The sequence below is a fragment of the Rhodamnia argentea genome, chromosome 1, assembly GCF_020921035.1.
Source record: "Rhodamnia argentea isolate NSW1041297 chromosome 1, ASM2092103v1, whole genome shotgun sequence".
NCBI lineage: Eukaryota > Viridiplantae > Streptophyta > Magnoliopsida > Myrtales > Myrtaceae > Rhodamnia > Rhodamnia argentea.
Window position 1 is genome coordinate 21,163,085 of NC_063150.1, and position 22,127 is coordinate 21,185,211.

At 42.5% G+C, this 22,127-nt stretch overlaps 1 protein-coding gene across 1 annotated transcript; it reads right to left on the minus strand.

Moving 5' to 3' along the window:
• Positions 1-13,423: 13,423 nt before the first annotated feature.
• LOC115730498 (1-aminocyclopropane-1-carboxylate oxidase homolog 1-like) lies at positions 13,424-15,916 on the minus strand. The gene is made up of 3 exons (XM_030661118.2): positions 15,286-15,916; positions 14,325-14,646; positions 13,424-13,735 (listed from the first exon to the last, which is right to left on the minus strand). The coding sequence occupies exons 1-3, from the start codon at positions 15,828-15,830 to the stop codon at positions 13,478-13,480; spliced, it is 1,125 nt and encodes a 374-aa protein (XP_030516978.1). The 5' UTR covers positions 15,831-15,916; the 3' UTR covers positions 13,424-13,477.
• Between the last annotated feature and the right edge of the window lie 6,211 nt (positions 15,917-22,127).

Sequence of the window (22,127 nt, forward strand, 5' to 3'; positions counted from 1 at the left end):
ATTCCACAAATCTTGTGATTTGAAAAGAACTTTCATCTAAATGGATCAGTTGTTGAATTCTTTCCGTTCAACATTGGAAGCTGCAATGAACGGAACTAGTGAAAACCACTTCTAGCTCCGATACCAATTGTTGGAACTAAAACAATAATGATGACTTTGGAGAATTTAGAAAAATAACACGAGATAAGATTGGAGGGGAAGATCTTTTACTGGAATGCTTTCTGAAGGATACTGAATACAACATTCATCCTCACGTCCTTATATAATAGGAGAACACATGAAATATCTTTCACAAAGACAGATTTTCAACACTCATTAAATGAGCCATTGAAAAACATCTTCTGACCGAGGTTAACAAAAAAAGGTCCACAAAATACACCAACAAAAAATCAAATAAAATACAAGGTAATAAATGAAACGCATAAAAGACAAGACAGTGAATGTTGAAGAACAACAAATGTGGCCCTTTTCTTTATTCAACATTAGCCTTCCTTCATTTAGATAAATAGTATTTTTTGTCTTTTTACTATTCATGAATAGTTTTCCTTCAATAATCGCAAGAATCCTTCATCTTTTTTCTGTCTTTATTCTCCTTTCCTAACGTCTACCATGGATCAAGGCCACCAACAACCAATCTAGAAACGGCGACAAATGTGCTCAAGTCCAAAAATCAATTTTATGTTATTCAAACAAAAGCAAACCAGCACCTTCAAGTTGGTAGAAACACTTCAATTTCTTCACTGTTGGCTACACAGGAACCTCCTTATTATGAGACATAACAATTAGACGATCATTTACGAATGTAGTAGCGACAGTGGGCTGGCACCTCTCCCTGAGGCGACTTCGACATCCCTCCCCTCAGCAAAACCCGTGTCTGACCCTGAGGAAGCACCAAAATAAGTATAACGCTTCAATGTCTAGGCACGGACGAAGCTCAGCTCATGCAGTCGGCCATATTGGCAGCCCTTCGATGTACTAAGAGGAGATGAACCAACATCTACTTGCACGTTGAGCAACCCTTTGACGTTACACACGAGAACTTTGCCATGCATCCAGGCACAGTATCCTAGCGCACCCTCAAGTGAAAATAGGTCACAATCACCATAACATAGAGCGCGAGCACACCGATTTCAGAATTGTAGTCTTGTATTTGGACGTGTAAATTGGTTTGACCGTTTCGTTCAAATTCACAGTGCGTTTATTTTACGAAAAGCTCCATAAAAAGAAAAAAATTATTTTTTGAAAATCATCTTTCAAGAGAACCATTTGTTTCCCTTTTTTTAGTAACTGTTATCGAAAATATGTTTAGGCATTTGGTTCTCATTTGGAAAATGATTTCAAAAGGGAAAATTATCAAAAAGTCCTAAATCTATTGCAATTGTGCCAGTTTAGTCCTAAACTTTTTCTTTTACCCATAAAAATCTTAAACCTTTTATAATTATGTCAATTCAGTCTATCCGACCAAATTTGGTTGACCGGTGCTGATGTGGAGACCAGCCAGCGCTAACCTTCCAGCAACATGTTCTTTTTTCTTTTATTTTTCTTTATTTTTTTCTTTTTAAACTATCTTCTTTTTCCTCCTCCGGCTAGACCAGTCAGAGGAGACGGCTGCCCTTGCTCGGCGACGGAGAGATCCATATATGGGCTAACGAGGCCATCTAGTCAAGGGCGTGCAGGTGGGTCATGAAGACGGCATGTAATCTCGCTGGAAATCAAATCATAGTTTCTACGAGCATGACGATAGGGAGCAGCTTCATCACTCACTGCATGGCTTCTTGCACAATAGAAAGGGAGAAGGATTCCTTTAATCCTCCCTTCCTATCTATTTGCTGATTCTTCATCTTTAGAGATACGATGCAGTTGATTGCACTCTAGAGCCTCATAAAGCTCCAAACGTTTTTGAAGCTATTGCACTTGATTTCTGAATTCCTACATCTTGATGTCTCATTGATCTCTCACTGTAGCTAAGGTTTCCCCCAGGTAGCGAAGTTGATGCAGAACATCTGGAAGACCCAAGTTGTGTCGGATCCGTAACCGTGGGTCATGAAGACCGACGCCTTGACTTCATGATCCAAAGGCAGTGAGTTTTGTGTAAAGAGCTTAATGTTGGGGATGTCGAAATCTACATTACACGGACACGGCCTTTGAAATTTTTTTCCATGTCGGACACGTATCTAACACTACTGGACACAGTAACACTCTTAAAATAGTTAGAAGGCCCAATTTTTTTACACTTAAAATAGTCAAAAGTCGCAATAGGTAGCCACTTCACCGCGGCCCTCTCAACTTGCTGCTTTGTACATCCTTTTTATTAGAAGCTTTCCATCACTTTCATTGTTTTTAAGCCCATGTGGGACACTTGACAGCCAACTCATGAGGGCTTATTACATTGTGTCTCCTTTTTATTAGAGCTTTCCATCACTTTCTTTGTTTTTTGGCCGATGTGGGACATGAAACTTGAGTTCCCTCGTCATGGGTATCATTGTGACTTCAAAAAACTGATAATTTATCATGTATATATAAAAATATATACTTAATCTACAACGTGTCCCAGTGTGTCAAAATTCTCTATTTTTTAAGAATTCACGTATTGACATATCGTGTTGTGTAGTGTCACGGGTCATGTCCCGTATCCGTGTAACATAGGTCGAAATAGGACTTTGAGTTGTCATATCCGGACTTGTCGTGTCCGGACGAGCCCTCAACGCATCCGGGCTAGTGAGGCTTAGCCTGACCTCGCCCACCACTAGCAAGGTCGGCCGAGCCTCACGTGGCCAAGGCGAGGTTAGGCCTATCCGGCCATGGTAGGGCTCAATCGACCTTACCAAGAGCCATGTTAGGACTTGCGAAGTTAAGATTGTCAAAGCCATATATTGGAGCCATACATCCTCGGCCCAAGTTAAGATTATGATTCTGAGCTAGGACTTGCGAAGAAGGGAAGAATTTTCACCGATATAGAATCCTCTAAAATCACTTCACCCATATAGCTTACATCCCAAGTCTCACTTGCTCCCCCTCCCGAACTCCATAAATCTACTGCTTCTAAAACCGATTACCTCTATGAGGTAACATACTCAAGACAAAGCAAGATTTCATAAACCCAGCTTCCTCTTGTAAATCCCTATTCCGCCTTCTCTAAACCTTCTCTCTTTTCACCCATCATATCCATAAAACACCTTATCGGACATACTCCTCGAGTTGTTAAGGAATATGTCCAGTCTTCGAAATTCAATCAGCATCACATACTAGCCACTTAGCAAGAATAGTTTATGACCCTTCAAATCCCTTATGAATTTCCACAGCAGTGGATCCAGCAGGGATTTACCCACCTTCATTTTGGAGCTATTCATCTTGCTCTCTCCTTCCATGGACAAAAAGGTCTACTAGTAGTAGCACGAATTGCTCTTCTTGATATTCGTTTCTTGGACTATCAACACACTTATATTGGGACAGTCCGGACCACTCTGAATGCTGGAAAGGTTTTTGTCACCCTATTCCCAAATTTCAATATGGTCGTTCTTGACCCAAGCCTACTTTCAGCTCTTAAAGTCCAGCTACAAATCACAAGAGCCCCTCATACTCCTAACTCTTTTCCCGCTACACTCCAACATCGGATGGTCTATAGGATTCAGAATCATGCTATTGATCTGAATCTTCCCGGTCCCGATGAAGCTTTACTCATCACAGTTGATCATGACCAGATTTCCCGTAGCCATATTCTCAGACAGATACCTAGAGATCAACTTGTCAAGCTCCTTCCGGATAGTTGGGTAACCAACTATGAAAAGGTTCACCAAAATTTCAGACCAATTCAATCTTTTGAACCCCTGTTTTCGAAAAAAGATGTTACTGTTACCATCAACTTCGTTAAAGAAAAAGAAGGCTCCACTTCTTCTTTTCCCTCTTTCCCAACTATTTTATGCTTTACTCCATGTTCTACTAAAATAGTTAGCATGAAATGTCCATATCCCAAAGAATTTGTAATCTATTGACTTAAAGGGTCACCCTATCCATTATTATAAAGACCCTTCCAGATATTATTTTTGGGATGTTGATCGTACTTGCCCTTCTTGCACCGGTCAACAGGATGAAGATGACAGACCCTCCTCCAAGCATAAGAAGAAAAAGAAAGATTCTCTATACCGGAGATATCTTGACGGTGATCCTATTGTTTGGTCCACTTGGAGAAGACGGTGGAAGATAGCAGTACATGGTTCAATATGGTGCACCTAAACCTCCACATATTTCTATACCACCTCCTTGCACCCCGGATGAACCAAGACTCCACCACCAAAGAAACCTGTCACCTCACCCTTTTACAAACCAATTCAAAAATAGGTCAAGAAAAACCCATCATGTTCAAATGATCTTCCAAAGCCATATACATGTGCCCCAAAAACAGAACCACCTCCTGTTTTACTAGGCATTTACATGTTTCAGCCAGAAGATTTCCCTCCGGTTCAGCCAATAAGATCCGAATCTAGTTCCTTTGTGTTACAATTCCCTTTGATGGAGAAATTTTCAGACCCACGGCAAAGGTACTATCATACATCCGAAGTATCAGCTCCCAATGATGTGGATATACATGGCAGACGGAAAGGACCGACTCCCGCAGAAGCAGTCTTGAATTGGCTGAATGAGAATGCTCTTGCCCAGAATATGGCACTAGACAAAGTATCTACTCGTATTGAGCGGGTAGGCCGGACTACTGACCTTGACAAAAATAACGTTTGAAGATTTCTAGAAAAGGCTTTATTTGCTTGAAACTTAGCAAATCCCGCATCATTATTTGAAGGACCGGACACCGGAAATCGAGAAGCTGAAAAGACAAAGTAAGCTTCTTGAAGAACAAAAAGCTCGTTTAGAATAGCAACCTCCTTCCTTCACATAACACAAGCCTTTCTTTTCATATCCTTTTCCTTTCCTTGCTATTCCGGAACCTCCAACCAGATCTTTAGGATCCTCTTCCTCTTTTGCTACTACCCTTAAAGATGCTCCTCCACCTAAGACCAATGTTTTGGCTCTTAGAGCAAAGTTACAAGAGATTGAAAAAGAAAAATCATGAGAAAAGAGATTGTCGCCTCCACTTCCTTCAGCCCCTTCGAAAGCTTCAAAGCCGGATGAATCACTACTTGATTCTCCCATATGCCAAACCCACTCATACACGGTGTCTAATCCTTTGGAAAGCTTTCTCGGACACCAAGTCCCTTCAATTTCTGTTGTTGATCCAGCCAACCCAACCAAAGAATTGTTAGGCCCGGAGTCGGATACCCTTTCTGAGTCTTATTCCTCGGACTCTTTGTCTGATCAATCTTTCTATAGCACTTTCTCCCACACTGATGTTGCTAGAATCATGATGGCGGAACCAACAGCCCCCAAGGAAGAAGACATGGTGGAACCGAGATGGATCTTTTCCCCCGGAACCTACATCTTACGCCTCCTCTTCCTCTTCCTCCAAAACATTCTTTACATTTGATGATATCCCCGTACCATAAATGGCCTAAAAGTCTCCAAGAGTTTCATGCTTGGATGATGGCTAGAAACTTAAAGGAACATAGTACTTATGAAGTGCTCCTTGAGTTTTCCAGCAGACTCACGGGATCTTTAAGAGATTGGTGGAATGCAACATCGGAACAAGATCAAATCTTCCTTCTGACCATGAATTTCAACCAAGCCACTCATGTCATTCATTTATACTTTATTGGCCAACCAGGGAATACCAAAGAACTCAAGAGGAAGGAATTCTTTGAGCGCAAGTGTTGTTCCACATCCAAAAGGGATCTTGATCGTCATTTCCGGGAAATGATCAAGCTCTTTTATCACCTTGGTGTAAACATAAACCTTAAACTTGTCTTCTTGGCTTCCATTCCTAAAGAGATTAGAGAGGGGGCAGAAAAGATTCTGCAAACTCAAAAGAAGCCACTCGAAGAAGTCACTTTTGGAGAAATCCAACAAGCCGTGCACATAGCTATTGGGGAAATGTGCCATAGAAGACAACTCTTTAAGCAATTCCTTTGAGAAAATCGCAATCCGGACAAGAACTGCGATAAATCCAGCTTGAAGATTAAATGTTCAAAGGATCGTAGTGATCCATCCTATTTAGGTCACAAGAAGAAGAACCATTTCAGAAATTTCTTCTTTGCTAGAAAAGGCAAAAATAAATGAAGATGGAGATTCCTTCGAAAAAAGTCCCATTCTTCTAGATCCAAAAGAAAACCCAAGTCAGACAGATGTTATATCTACAAAAATAAAGGACATTTTCCCAAAAAAGTGTCCTCGGGCAAAACGTCATGGAAGCTATATGATTCAAAAGATAGCCCAGAGCACTAGGATCTCTCTCGGTGACGAAGACATTGAATCGGTCTTCCCCATAGAAGAAGAACCTTCTTCTAAAATTCTTTGTGCTATTAAAGCTTATTCTTCTGATTCCGATGACTCCCCAGGAGACATCTTTTCCTTTTTCCCGGACCCCGCTTCCGACTCCTTCCACATCGGACCCTCTGTTTTCCATTCACCATATGTTCCAGTTCGGATCTTTCTCTCTGAATAAGAGAAATCCATTTAAGTTATTGCACTCATAGATACTAGTGATGTAGCATCCCTTATGGATACTAAAGTACTTCCAGAGGACTTCTGGATGCCTTATACAAGGAATTTCCATTCTGCTTCTGGTGATACTTTTACCACTAAGGCATGCAATAAACCAATCACTCTTCAAATCTTCCCACAATATTCGATCACTACAAAAATCCTTGGATGTCATTCCCATGATAAGGATCTCATTATCGGTTGGGATATTTTGGCCCAACTTCCACAACTCAAAATTGTTCCCGATGGACTTCAATTTAGAGACCATTTAAAAAAGTTTGTGGATATTCAAAGGCTATTCATCATATAGCCTGAGATTCTTGATCCAATCACCCAATCTCTCCCTTCTTGTTGTGCAGACTCCCATGCCTAATTTTCTCAAAATAGTCCTTATCCTCTTTGGACAAATCCGGATTTCTTTGTTTGACTCCCTTTCAAGAAAAATGGAAATATCAATCCCACAAAAGCCAGCCATTCTGGCATGAATCCTAACCACCTTGCTCTTACTCAAACGGAATGTTTTGGGTTGCTTTCTCAAGGGCTCATTGAACCTTCAGATTCACAGTAGGCTTGTGAAGCCTTTTATGTTAATAAAAGTGCATAGCAGAATTGTGGAAAGCTATGGTTAGTGATAAGTTATCAGCCCCCGAACCAATTTCTTCGGGATGATAAATTTTCCTTGCCACACAAAAACTCCCTCTTTTCCAACCGTGCTCAAGCGAGAATTTATTCTAAATTTGACATCAAGACAGGATTTTGGCAATTGGGAATTAACCCATAAGATAGACCAAAAATTAAGTTTTGTATTCCAAATCAGCATTTCTAGTGGAAAGTCCTCCCATTTGGTCTCAAAACAGCACCCTCTCTGTTTCAAAAAGCCATGTGCAAAATCTTCCAATCAATTTTGCCAAATGCCCAAATTTACATTGACGATATCCTCCTCTATTATGTTGATAAGGAATCTCATTGTAAACTTCTCTCTCAGTTAGTTGAGATTGTTAAAAAATATAGCATCATGCTTTCTCAAAAGAAAATGATCATTACCCAAAAGGAAATTGAATTCCTTTGTATGCACTTAAAAGAAGGTACTTATTGCGTAGGACCCTACATTACAAAAGACTTGCAAAAGTTCCCAGATGAAAACTTGACGGTTAACCAGGTGCAGTCTTTCCTTGGCATTATTAACTATCTTAGAGATTTTATGCCAAAGATCTCAAATGTCCTTCATTCCCTTCAGCAAATGCTTAAGAAGAATGCTCCACCATGGGGATCCAAATAGAACAAGGTTTGATGACTTGGATTTCCTGCCGTATTTTTATCAGGTGGATTAATATTTATCGGATTCAAGATATTATTAGGCGAATGAGTTTTGGAAAAATTGTTATATGTTTGGCGCGACGGATTAGCTTGAGACTATGAGAATAGTGGACGCGATATCCGGGACCGGTGGTGTTCGTTTGTTTTATGAACCTAGTTATTAAATCAGTCCCTATGCGAATTCGGTTTGTGGTTGAATTGCAAAGGCCTTTTATATTAAGCCCCCATGCCACTTTATTTTCCCCCTACATGTCCTCCACGTGTTGTCATTTTCCCCCATGCCCCTGCCACCTTCCTCCCTTTTTCTTTTCTCCTTTGCAATACCCCACAGAACAAGCAGTCCCTTCATTCATTCTTGAACCGGCGACACCACCGTATGATGACGATGAATTTACAAGACCCAGGCTCGACTATGGCTCCTCGCTCCTTCGATCTTCACTCATCCTCTCGTCCTCTCGGTGGCCGCGGTGTGAAGAGTGACGGAAGGCAGCTCGGGCTCACTTCATCAACAGTCTTGATTCCATCTTCACTGAGCTCCAAACCAGGCAAGTACATCTCTAAACCACCTACTAGTTTGTGCAATGCGAGAGGGGGGCGATGGTGAGCCGAGTAGCAGTTTTTAGTTCCGGATAGTTGGGTTTCGAGGTTGCGAGTGTTCTGGTGCTTTTAGGGTGCTTCGGTGAACGCGATGGGAAGTCGATTGGTGGGTGAATTGCCGCAAAGCCGATTCCATCGTAGGCTCGGATGCAGGTGATCAAGGTGGAGGAGAGTGCGACTAGCCTAGAGCTGAGTTGCATGTCATTGATCTTAGCTGAATAGGTGTCGTTTGGGGTAGAAAAAGGAGTTTGACGATAAATTGTTAAGGCTGAGAGAGAGAGAGAGAGAGAGAGAGAGAGAGAGAGAGAGAGAGAGAGAGAGAGAGAGAGAGAACATATTTATCCGTGAAAGGAGGAGGTGGATGCCTATGGGGGTAATAAAGAGGTCACTGCAAGGCTAATTGGCCTAGTACCAAATCCATCCATTTCATGCTTAGCCTTCATTCTTTAATACCCTTGTTCTGTAAATTAGCACATATGGACACTGTTCAAGTTGTCCCCGACAGTTGGGGGTAGGGTTGTCATAATCAATTTAGCATTGCAAAGCTTGTCCTTTGTTCTCGAATGTCTACTTTCTTATAATAGGAATCATAGTGCAATTCATTCTCGAAGTACACGGCGAAGAATCCTAAGGACAAACCATTGGTTGTTCATCGTGGCCTTGGATTTGTAGTGTTCTAAAGGCCATGCACGATAACAAACGGGTTAGACTAGAAGAGCTAATGTATTCTCATTGTATATGTTGCATTGTCTTTTGGGCCAATACTCGTTATTACCAACATCCCACGACATGACATGAGCATATACATTAATACTATACTTGAACATGGTGATACATATCACGTAAATGGCACGAGCGAGGCTCGTGGGAAATGGGCTTTGCGCTCAAATTGATACCCCATGGAGTGTATGGGAAGACCTCTTTGTGTGATTGGGTGGTCCTGCTGTGTGATATGGACGGGTCTCTGAGATGGTACGAGACAACTTTCTAACCGTATGTTTGAAATGCTCGAGTCATGTTAATGGCGATGAATATGTGTCATGTGCATAAGTCACGATCACATTCTACAGCATAGTATACTTTTATTTTAACGCGTATGTTATGCCTCCGAGGGAACACTAAGTTTGACTGTTTGGAGATGTCGAAACTTACGTTTTGCTACAACTCGTTCTTTTCATTGGATAGATTAGTTGGTGTTTTAGAGTTGTGACTTACTAAGTTATCTCACTCCTTTTCGTTGACAATTTTAGGCAAATGACATGCACTTATTAAGGTGTTGGAGCTGAGGTTTAAGGTTAGGCTACTACGGGTGATATCGGAGCGGGAGGATCGGAGGTTCGGGTCGTCACACAAAGCAATTAAGTATTTGAAGGAGACTCTCTAGAATCTCCCTCCTCTACAAATTCCTTGTACAGGAAAAAGAATCTTGCAAACCGATGCCGGTGACAAATACCGGGCTGCTATTCTCCTTAAAGAACTTGACGGTAAGTAACACATCCGTGCTTACAAAAGTGGACGTTTCACACATGACATAAATGCATTACCATTCCACTTTCAAGGAAATTTTAGCAGTTCAGTACGGTACAAAGAAGTTTGAATTCCATCCGATAGGACATCACTTCCTTATTGAAATGGACATGTCCTCCTTTCCTAAGATGCTTAAATTCAAACAGAAACAAATCCCTCATTCACAGCTTATGAGATGGGCCAAATGGTTTTTCAAATATTCTTTTGAAGCCAAACACATTTCAAGGAAGAAAAATGTGCTCGCAGATTTCCTTTCCGGACCCAAAGAACCCATTTTCTCTATTAACATGTATGTGCGGAAAGAAGTCACGGGTAGTACTTTTCGTACTGTTAATATGAGAGAACACCAATGACCTTCACACCAGTACCCTCCTCATGTTCCAGACCATATCGGACATAATCAGTTCACTGCAAACCTCTCCCTCAGTTTTTGGCATTACCATTATCACATCTTCAGAGATTATGGTGGTTTAATGTTAAAATCAGATCTTAATTATAACTATCCTTTCATCCATCCACTCCAATGGAGCCCAGATCTTGAGTTTCCCGAAGAAATCAAATGGATGTTTTGGTATATGTTCAATCTCTACCATATTGCCATTGAATTTCCCACAGATAAAATTGTTAAAGTTTCATCTCAAGCTCTTATGGGAGATTATAGAAACCATAACCAGCGACATTTGCTAGAAATGCTCACATGCTTTCAGCCTCTTGGTGCATGGAGAGATTAATTCAAGTTACAATGGAGAGTTGGCAGACCTGAACCAAAACGACATATTGTAGTGATTTTCTACAAGCCATGATTTTTCATAGGTTCTTCAGCAGACAGATGATTAGATGCAGCTCAAATTGGCACAACCACTTTCAAGCCAAACATTCATGAACGGGTTGTTTAAATTCACCAGACTTTTTCAAGATCAATCCTGTCCATTCCACACGAAAACAGAAAACTCCAGAGAGTTCTATGTCGAGAAAATCGTGTGATTCTTTCAGAAATTTGGCCATATACATCCAACCTTTCATGGGACAGATTTCACACTCATCCCAAGACCTTTGAAGCCCTTGAAGAATTCAAAAGGAATAATCCACAGTCCTCTTCTATGGATATGGATTCCCAGTCATCTCCGGATCCATGGGAAAGTCCACTGTCTCAAGACCCTTAAGATTTTCCTCAACCAACTTTCTTCAATTCACAGGACATTCCGTTCAGTTCAAGAGATATTCTGTCCAGTTCAAGAGACGTACCAAGTGGTATGATGGTCCAGAACTTGATAGAAAGATCTCGGAATTCAAAGAAGAACAGTTGTTGAGAGCTTTCAAGAGATAGAGATGGCTCAGACAGCTCAAACTCAGACGACGCAAATTATTATCCCTCGTGATGAGTTGTCCATTCCACCTGTCCACTTTGTTAGCCAACTAGGCTCACATGTGCATGTCCTTTTACTTCAATAATTGACCATCTGTGGTCAAAAGTTTTAAAAGTTGTTCAGTCCAATCATGCTTAAAGTGTATCAATTATGCACGTCTATTATGGATCTTAATTATTTGAGAATCCAAAGCTTGTAAGTCAGTTGTCATCTTATGTGTAAGTTTGCCTATAAAAGGCCACCTATGTACTGTATCCAGACAGAGCTTGTTCACTTCAAAGCCTGCTTCAGAAATATTAGTATGATTTCCAGCTATAAGTTTCTAAACTCCCTCTTCTCCTCTTCAAAGCAAGATTCCTTGGATTTAGAATCATCTTGTTAATTTGGCAGTACGATATGGTTCAGTATGCTCTCCACTTGCCACTTTGATGCATTCTCCCCACACTTACACAATTGCACCGACCAGTCCGGGCGGTCGTAAAATTCACATGGACTCCCATCCCTGAATGCATTTGTGAATCCTGTGGATCAGAAATTTCTAACATCTTGAAAGTTGAGTCTCAAGAGCGAGTCTGGAAGCTAAAAGACAGTCCCTTGTAATCGGCTAAGCGAGCCTTGTGTTGGGGTATCACCGGCCAGAAGAAGAACGAGATAGAAGGAAAAAACAAAAAGGAAAGAAAAATTAAAAAAATTAAAAAATTATGTCACGGGAAGGCCGGCTCCGGCCAGCCAAATTTGGCCGAATAGACTGAATTGGCACAATTGCAATAGGTTTAGCACTAAATTGGCAAAAAAAAAAAAAGATTATAACTAAATTGACACAATTGAAATAGATTTAGGAATTTTGATTTTTTTTTCATTTCATCCTTTTTATATTTTGCATTTTTTTCTTTTTGCTTTTCTTTCTTCTTTCGTTCTCTGTTGCAACATCCTCCATTGCAACCGACCAGTGGTGGCCACCAACCAGCTCGAGGTTTGTCGACCTCCAGCGAGCTCCAAGGCTCGCTTGCGGACCGTTGTTACGGAGGCTTGGCGAATGGCGGAATGAAAAGACCGAAAAAAAAAAAAGTAAAACATAAAATAAAAGAGAAGTTAACAACAATATTAATAAAATATTAAAATATTAAAAAAACTTGAGAGGAGCAATTCGGAAAAGTGTTTTCACCTCTTTAGATTTAGTAATTCACTTTTCTAATTTCGTGCATGAATTTTCCACTGTCTAAATTATCCTCGACAAACCAAAAAGGTAAAAGTCTGAAAAATCAATTCCCGAAAAACAATCAAACCCACCCTTAATCTAATTAAGTATCCACAACCACGAATACAAAGCTCACAAATGACCACCTCAGCTCGGAGATTTCAAAACCTACGTTGACGAAGCTCACAAACCTAGATCGATGGAAGTAACGATTGCATGCGTGTATTGATTCGTGATCACTCGAGCATACTCAGCCATGGATTCACAAGAGCTGTTCAGGCTTCATCGTCATTTCAGGTGGAATGTCAAGCTTTGCTTCAAACACTAGTGTGCCTGCTGCCGGGAGAGAGAAACTCTTTTTAAGGAGAGTCACACCATCTGCAGTTAGTCAAAGCATTCTATAGCTTAGATCAGTCTTCATGGGAAGCTCGTCTAGTGTTTTGGTTTCATTTTTTGCAAAAGGACAAGGTTTTTTACGCAATCACAAAAATTCAGAAAGTCAGTGTCCCCCAAGTCTTGCTCGCTCATTCATGATCTAAAACATCACAGATCAGTTGAACCAGATAATCCTCTACAGAGTTTCTCTTGGGATCAGTAAACTCAGCGACTCGGCCACAGATTGAAGGACCAACAAGAACAAGTATGGTAAACCTAACCTCGGCTCGTTTGCTTTATTTTTACTTCAGAATCAGAAAACCTCTGGTCAATCCACAACAGGAAGATAGGCACGAGGTTGCCAGGCATTACAAACATGTACTCTACTACATCTAAGCAATATCCGGATGCTTTGCCAGGGGTTGATGCAGAGAGAAACTACGCAGATCAAATATGTACAACCGTCATTCAATAGTGAAAATCATCGAATTTGCATGTCCAACATTATTCATAGCTTGAAATGTTCCAATGCAGATATGCCATCGAGTCCTTTCGCATAGTAGTGAGTGACCAAATCCTTCACTGTGATTTCCCGATAAATTGGGGGATTTTCTTCTGATAGCAACTCCTTAATAGGGCCATACAACCTCAAAGTATTCTCTGGAGGGAGATGCTGCCTGATAAAACATGCCACTGAAATTCTTGGCCCGGTGCCCTTGGCTAGAACTCTGTGACTGACGCTAATGAACTTATCGTTCGAGATCAGCTGCAAGATGGAGGAGGAAGTACCAAAGTGAAGACCAAATATTCTGAAATGACGATCACACATAAATATAGCATGCATAGTCAAACCTGTTGAAAAAGGAGAACACTTTATCAAGTCATTCTCACATCTAGTCCTTGCACGGTCATCAATTTAATTAGCTGAGACCAAAAGATTGTTTAAAAAGAACTAACACACAGATGGAAAAATCATTAGACAGATTTGACATAGCTCAGCTAATGTTGCAAGAGCCAACTGGAAGTTCCACAGTTGTAAACAGGATATTCTATAATCCTCACGTTAGACCTCAACACCGACTTAGGGAAGTATTTAGCATATCTAATGCTCTACCAAACAGTTAGGATAGAAGCATATAGATGAAAAAAAGCTATCTTTCAATCCACTAATTCAGATTGTGGTGCAAAAACCCATGTCCATGGACTATGATACTAAATTGACTGAAGGACCTACTCGTTGGATCAGCCACACAAAAAAGCACAGAGCAGGCTAGATATCATCGACTCGTGCGAGAACATAGAAAAAAGAACCTAACCGATAGAAATGTAAAACTGCTAATCTCCTCTGAACTGACCTGCATCATGTCTCCCATGTTTATCACGAGGGCTCCAGGACTTGGGGCAACGTCGATCCATTGGTTCTGGTGGCGGACCTGGAGGCCACCGATTTCGTCTTGGAGAAGAATGGTGATGAAGCTACTATCGGTATGGTCACTAGTCCCAAGGGTTAAGTCCGGCTCCGGGCACGCTGGATAGTAATGGCCGACGAAGAAGAGTCCTTCCCCACAGTGGATGGTTTTCAGGTAGTTAGGGTCGAGGCCAAGAGCTTCAGACAGTAATTTGAATATGGTATCTGTCAATTCCAGAATTCTGTCTTTGTACTCCATTATTACGTCCCTGCAAGTCGATTGGTTACGGAGAACAAGTGATTAGTCAAATGCAGTGCACATCAGAAATCAATCTTGACCTCACTCTCTCAAAGACCAGGTCAATTTACTTTGCATAAAAACCCAAAACCAGTTGTGAACATTGAGGTTCTAAAATACGAGTTCGTGTAACAGAGCAATCATTCTTGCAGACGATAAAAGGAGCTAGTATTTCCATTCAAACCGAATCCATCGACATCCAACTCTGAATCCCCTGAAGATCTACACCCCCTTCTTGATCATTTTGTTTCAACTGAACTACAACTCCAAAGCCCTTCGACAAAATTGCAAGAACTCGCGAGACACTGGGCACTTGTTTTGCCAGGCCAAGCAGCAGCTCCATCCAGTCGAAAAACCCCATTATTACTTAATTATCACATCTTAAATCTTATCTAGGCTGGAGCTTTTGTTTTCTTTGCTCTCTTCCATTGAATTGTTATGTCAAAAACACTATCACGGAACCCTGAATTCCTCTCACAAGACTCAAGTGGGCATCGCATAACTAGATTGAAAGCCTTTCCCAATGGCAAGTCCCAAAACTTAATTTAGTTTCAGCCTTTCAAGGAGCGTGTGTTCTCCATACGCACGCGAGCAGAGACACAGAGATTACCGACAGACAGCAGGCAATTCGTGAGGATCCGGACCCCGAGGAGCCAAGACGCAGCTGAGCGAGTCCCTCCAGTTCGCCGCCGGAGCTGCATACAGGTCGAAGTTGCTGTTGTACACCACCTTCCTCGCGCCGTACTCTCGCGAGTACCACTCCCGCTTCGCCTCCAGGTCCTGCTCGTGGAACCTCCTGACCCCTTCGATCATCTCCTCCATGAGAGCGGCCGGCACGCCGTGGTTCACCGCCTGGAAGAACCCCCACGTCTCGCACGCCTCCCGGACCAGGCCGACCGTCCGCTTCCACTCGCCGGGGCTTCGACTTCGGCCCACGCCTTCGAAGTCTATGATCGGAACGCTCGGGCTCGATTCTGGAGATTCCGAGGCACGATGGAGCTCGAGCTTGAGGTGGCGGTGGACGAAGATTCGGGGTATTTGGGTCAGTTTGGCGTCGGCGAGCCCCTTCACGCCGGCCTTCGAGTCGTCGAAGGACTTCAGCTCGGCTTTACGGTCGTAACCACCATCCGAGGTGAGTGTCATCTCCGTCGCCATTTCTCTTTTCTTCCGGCTGAGAGAGCGCAGCTAGGGAGGCGAAGTGGGAAAAGTCTTCATTTTAAAGATATCTTTGACAATGAAGTACTTTGGAGAAGTCGCGGCTCATGTCGTTTCTAGTAAACGTCTATCAATGGAATTCCATTGTCGACTCGATCTAGAATAGGCCAGCCAACCTCATGTCTTCTGAGACATAATGACATGCACTATGCTGTAATTGGAACCACACATCCTCCAGTGGATGTCTAGGGCAGCGGATGTGAGATTTTTACATGCTTAAATATATTACAAGTGTTAAAACTTATGTACGACCTCACTTTAGTGCTAAAACTTTCAAAACGATCACTTAAGTACTAATTTTTTTTTAAAACGATCACTTCAAGACCAAAACATTCCAAACGATCATTTAAGTGTCAATTTTATTTAAAAACGATCATTTAAGTACCAATTTTATTAAAAAATACTTACTTGATTGCCAACTCTAGCAAACCACGTCAACTCAAACATTAATAATAATAATAATAATAAAAGCCACGTCAGATTTCCAACGAGCCATATCGGCTCAAATCGGAATTGGCACCGAAGTGATCGTTTTAAAAAAAACTAGCACTTAGGTGATCGTTTTTAAAAAATACCGATACTTAAGTAATCGTTTTGAAAGTTTTGACATTGAAGTAAGCGTCGTACACAAGTTACTTGTAATGTACTTAAGCCAATTTTGACATATCCGAGAGTCGCTAATATTCATGGCTCTTTATCACCCTCTTCCTTAATCTACTTTGCTAGGGACACGAGTCGGTTATTCCGTATCCCAAATGGGCAAGCTCTCTCATACTCGTATAACCTTGGAGTGAAACTTGCGGTGTCATCATGGTGAGTGAGAGGTGCAGAGGTGAGGAAGTAACTGGATCGTATGAGTGGTGTCGGGGTGGTTTGTGTTGGTAGTTGTAGGCTAGATATAATATACTTTTAGGAGCTTTAAAGGAGGGATTGGCCTCCCATGTATAAATTAATCGGGAGCTGATGCTGCTCTCTAATGAAACTATAATAGGCCAAACCAATTGTGATGCCTTGAGTAATCTGCTCTCGATCGATACAACGGATGCCCAAGCTAAGCGGGCTGCGATATAATCCAATACGGGCATGTTATTTGCCTAAGTAGTCTATGAAACAACTAAAAGAAAGGAATGCTAGCTTGGCTTGGTTTGCCAAGCGCCTCACAAGCTAATTCTACGAACAGAAAAGTGTCGCCTAATGACAAGTGGTATCGTAGCTGGATCCTTCTAGTAAGTGAGTGAGTCGGTTGATTTTGATGAACATATGGGTTCCAAAATTCATCGAGGAGTAAAGTAATAACCGAAAGAGGCGACTCGGAGAGGTAGCTTTTTTGCCACACATAGAGGTCTTCAACATCTAGAGCTATGTCTAAAAGAAAGTAGATTAATGTAGATACACTTAGCACTTGGTAGGTAAGGAGCAGAAGTTCTAGTATAGCTGTTCCAAATCCAACTTCTGAACAAGGCTATCAAATGGTCGATCGCGAAACCGGTTAAACATATACTTGAACGATGCCCTCTATCGACGATCGTTCGATGGACTAGTTTTGTGATGTATGTTTGATGAAGAAGCTCAGCAAGCGTTGCAAGAAGTATACGCTTTACTAATAAATAGAGGCATAGTATTAGAGGTATGCTGGGTTGGTTTCGCTCCCTACCTTCTCACATGAGATGGAAAGAACAGAGGTCAACTGGAGTGGAAGCCAAACGAGAGGGCTGAGTATTCGTGATCGATCCGAAGAACCACCGCCGGATACAATTCTGCTCCCCCTGCGTACTCCAAAAAAAATAGATTCTTTCCTTCTTTCGGCTTAAGAAGACTACGATGATAATCAGGATCACTTCGGAACTTTAGAAGAATGGGTCATATGCACGTTTGCAACCTTTTCATTGGCGATAATAATGTCGTCACCGAGAATGGCTTTCCTCCGCTCACTCGTAAGAGTTCGTACCCCTACAAAGGGGGAGGGAGTCGATCGAACATCTCATCATTGGTGGGAATTTCTCTTGCATTTGATCCCCAATTTTTGTTCACCCCGAATGATCGTGTTGGGTGAATTCTGACCTCGTACGATCGTGTCGGGTGAGCAACTGTCACGCCCTGTGTCCTGTCGGCACGCCAACATCCCTCACTCTCGCTTATTTCTCCCGGGATCGACACGGCGATAAACTTAACGTAATGCAATATGCACATGCGGAAGCGATACAACACCCAAACAATAAAACTCAACAGAATGACTTAAGAAACCAGAAATTCAATAATATAAAAGCACAACATCCATACAACATAATAACATAGCAATACATCAGAAGGGTTCGGGAGAGAGGTCGGTTACATCAAAAGGGGACGACCCAACTAGAAGCTACACATAGCCTATAGGTGCCCAAAAGACCCACGGTTATCTAAACCTCAAGGTCGGGTCCACTGCCATTTGACGGATCCTCCGCCTCGGGCTCTGACTCGGAATCCAGTGGCTCGTTGAACTCATCCATCAATGCTTGCTCAGATTCGGTGGGCTCCTCCGACTCCGCATCGCCATCCGCAAACTTCGCTACTTGAGCTTCCTCTGTCGGCTCCGGGGGCTTCGGCCGACCATCCTCGGGCTTCACTTCGGGATGGAAAACCTCGCTATCTGGGGGAGTGGGGTTGCACCATCCGAGAATAATACTCCGTGGCACGTCAAAAGTCATCGGCGGTCCGAACGTGATATCTCCATCTCGATAAAACTACGCTTCAAAAAGGTGGGACTTCCGGTCGTCGTCTCCTTCATCGACCCAAACCATGCTTCCTCTTCTTATGTACGCCTTGTCCTCATCTACCGGAATCTCGGTGTTCGTGGTCGTTATGGCCATCGGCACTCTAAAATGCACTGGGGGCATCTCTCAAGGTCGGTGGTCCGAAAGGGGGTCCCGCGAAGGGGTGAGATAAAAATCCCAGTAAGGTGGATCTAAGCCGACCCTAGGGTACGGTACCTCCGAGCTAATTAGACTAGGGCAGACAACCAATACTCACAGACAGCCCAAATCAATAAGAAATCAACCCAGCAGTCAAAACTTCTATACTATGGCACTTTAGACTTCAGGCATTACCGCAATTCGGTCACACGCAGTATCAATATCAAGCAATTAATTCTTAGGCCCGCGTCTCAACGCCTTAGGCTTATAACACATACTCTAAGTCATCTAGCCCGTGTAACTACGCATCGGGCTTAAAATATATTCTCGGTATATATATATATATATACGTGTGTACACCGGGGTCTCGGACACTTAGGAATACGCCCCATTAAATCTCGGTCTCGGACAATCGGACGAATACGGCATCACTATGGCCTTAGACGACTTGATTAAATACGACCTTCATACCTTCTCGGTCTCGGACAATCAGACGAATACGGCATCACCATGGCCTCGGACGACTTGATTGAATACGACCATATATGTCATAGTATAATATAATCTGTTATAAACCCCGCGTTTAACGCATCGTGGTACCAGTACTCATAATTCACATCCAGAGGCTTTCATTAATAAACTTCATGATCGAGTATAACAAATAAAGCCCAATAGCACAACGGTTCAATCGCGCTACCTAGCATATGGTTCGCGCATCACAAATTAGCCGATTCTCACCTTGACACGTTTCAAGGTTCACATATCAATTTAGAACACTTGACACGTTCTTAATGCACCAATTCCATTCAGCCCCATTCAAGTCACATAACGCCTCATTTTGTTCCAATCAAGTTCTCACCAGTCCGAAACACATTCTAACGCATAGTACCACATCTCACACACATGGCCGAATATATATAGTCCCCAAAGCACATATTTTCCCACAATTCTACAATTAAAGCAATGTTAACAACTAGCATAACAACTAGCACAAATTGCGCCCAAATGGCGCCTAACTCGCATTCGTCGTGCAACATTCGGTCCACACCATTCTAGGCCCTCACTACATCCCCGAATCCGCTACAAACATGTTCATTCATCAACCAAAATTCCTAAACCACACAAATCAGAATTTCCAAAACCGGTCCCCTTGATTCTCGCCCAAAACAGCCCATAAATCAACCTAATCCACATGCTATCAAGCTCCTTAGTATCCCATAGTCCTAAGGAAGGATTAGAGCCACTTACAAGTCCTTTTTGGTGAAGAAAACCCGGCAGATGAGCGGCAACTTCGCGTGACCAGATTTGAATCCAAACTGTCCCCTTTTGTTCAAATAAGAGAACAACACCTTTAGTCCATGAAATCCTCCCAAAATCCACCCATGAACCTCACTTAAACTACCTTAGATGATTATGGCAAGACTCTAGCTCCTTACCTTCAAATGAAGAGCAAAACCCGAGAATAGCCCCCTTTCCTTAAACCGCTGCACCGGCGTCCAAAGAGAGGGAGAGGGGCGGTTCGAGGGCGACGGCGGCGGCTCACGGCCTCTAAGGGAAGGAGAGGTGGTGGAGGTGGTGGTTGCAGCTCCTTGGGGTCGCCGGAAATGGGGTTTGCTGAGAGGGAGTGAGAGGGAGAGATGAGAGTGAGTTTGGGGAGAGAGTGAAAATGAAGGTGAGGGAGTGAGAGGGGGATTTGCTTCAGCCCATAAGACACAAGAGAAGAAGAGAGAGAGAGAGAGTGATTGAGGTGACTAGCTCTCATTCATGAATGACAAGATAGTGGAGTGGGTGTAGGACATGAATAGTAGAGGTAGGTAGTGGGATTTTTGGGGAAAATGGGGTTTTAAATGGGCTTTGGAAATTGAACCTTCAAGAACACTTTTCCCTCTTCATTTCTTTGATATATTTGGCTGAAGTGATGCGATGGTGAAGTGGCCGAAATTTTCCTTCGCCGTCTCTCAAGATACTAAACGAAATTTGGGACCGGGGTGCACTTCTCGCTTCGCGGTTTGATTTCCACTTTTTTCGACTCATACCGCGATATAAAATCCTTATTGACTCTAGTTAGGCGATGTCCAATTTATTTGCACTGGAATTTGCAAATACCCGGCCGCCGATTTCGAAGTTTGCTTCGCGCTAAAAATTAGCCGATCGCGGTTTCAATGCATCTCGGATCGACGGGCGGCTCTCGGGAGCTACGTGTATCGACCCGTGATTTTTATCACGTTTAAGAATTATTCGGACCACGGCGATCCGGGTTGTCATGTAATCGCGAGGGAGACCGCTAGTCCTAGTAGGACGTGATCGTCAGAAATCGGTTCGGGGTCATCCGCAAATCATGCTATGGTCTAGCGGAATCACCCGCGGCCCAATTGCACGACGCTAGCAGATCGTTCTAATACTAATCCTAGATCGACCTACATGGCCTAGAATGTACCCTCGGCGATCCTTATGGTCGGGATACTAATCCGTAGCCGAGTTCTTTAGTCCGCGTACTATCCTATTTAGCCATTCACCTTCGGTCGATCGTTTCTAAAGTGATCAATTCCGAGTGAGATTCTTGAAATGCATCAATGCTCATTTTATTCATAAACTTCAAAATGGGGTCGGAATTCGGAATGTCACAGCAACAATCGATTCGTTACATTACTTACTTCTTCTTGTGAGAATAAATTGAGGGGCATTCCCACTTCGTTTGGATTGCTTGTTTTTCATACAACTAAAGACTTGGTACTTCATTTGTGAATAAAAGGCAACCGACTCGGCCTCGTTCACTCACGAAAGACCAACTGAATCTAGACAATTCTAATAGACGTACTATAGCTAGCTAGGCAATTATCTCTATCAATTCTTTACTTAATAAAAGCAGTTATATATAGCATTGTTGTTACTTCCTTTGCTACCAGGGAATCACTTAGAAAGAATGTAAGTGACACTCCTCTTGCTCTGAAATGAGTGATATGCTTAGCATCTAGAAAGAGTTATGTTATAATAAAGAAGTCCTTTCCTTCAAAGCCAATTCCGACAAAGAAAGATGAAGAACGATGTCATACCCTCGGTCAAGAGCTAGCTTAAGGCATGTTCTTACTAATGATTCGTCCACATTTCCATTCCTTGTAGAGGAAGGCCAAGCGCTTGATGGCTGGGAGCCGTATGAGCGATAACGTCCACGTGCGGTTTCGTGAGAAGGGCGGTGGACAGAAATGGCCTTGTTTGATCTCTCTTTCGTCTTCATCTCATGAGGGTGAAGGGTGAATTGTCGGAGCAAACATGGCTCGAACACAGTGCGGCTATTGACATGCTTCTAGGATGCCAATGGGGCACGTGCAAGAACCGATTTCTCACT

What these genes read in the sequence shown, in the direction of transcription:
- LOC115730498 (XM_030661118.2), bottom strand. Translation starts at nt 15,830, where the DNA reads ATGGCGACGGAGATGACACTCACCTCGGATGGTGGTTACGACCGTAAA. An exon ending in GAATTGCCTGCTGTCTGTCG is followed by an intron (nt 14,647 to 15,285) that starts GTAATCTCTGTG and finishes ATCGACTTGCAG; the next exon opens with GGACGTAATAATGGAGTACA. An exon ending in ACATGGGAGACATGATGCAG is followed by an intron (nt 13,736 to 14,324) that starts GTCAGTTCAGAG and finishes TCCATCTTGCAG; the next exon opens with CTGATCTCGAACGATAAGTT.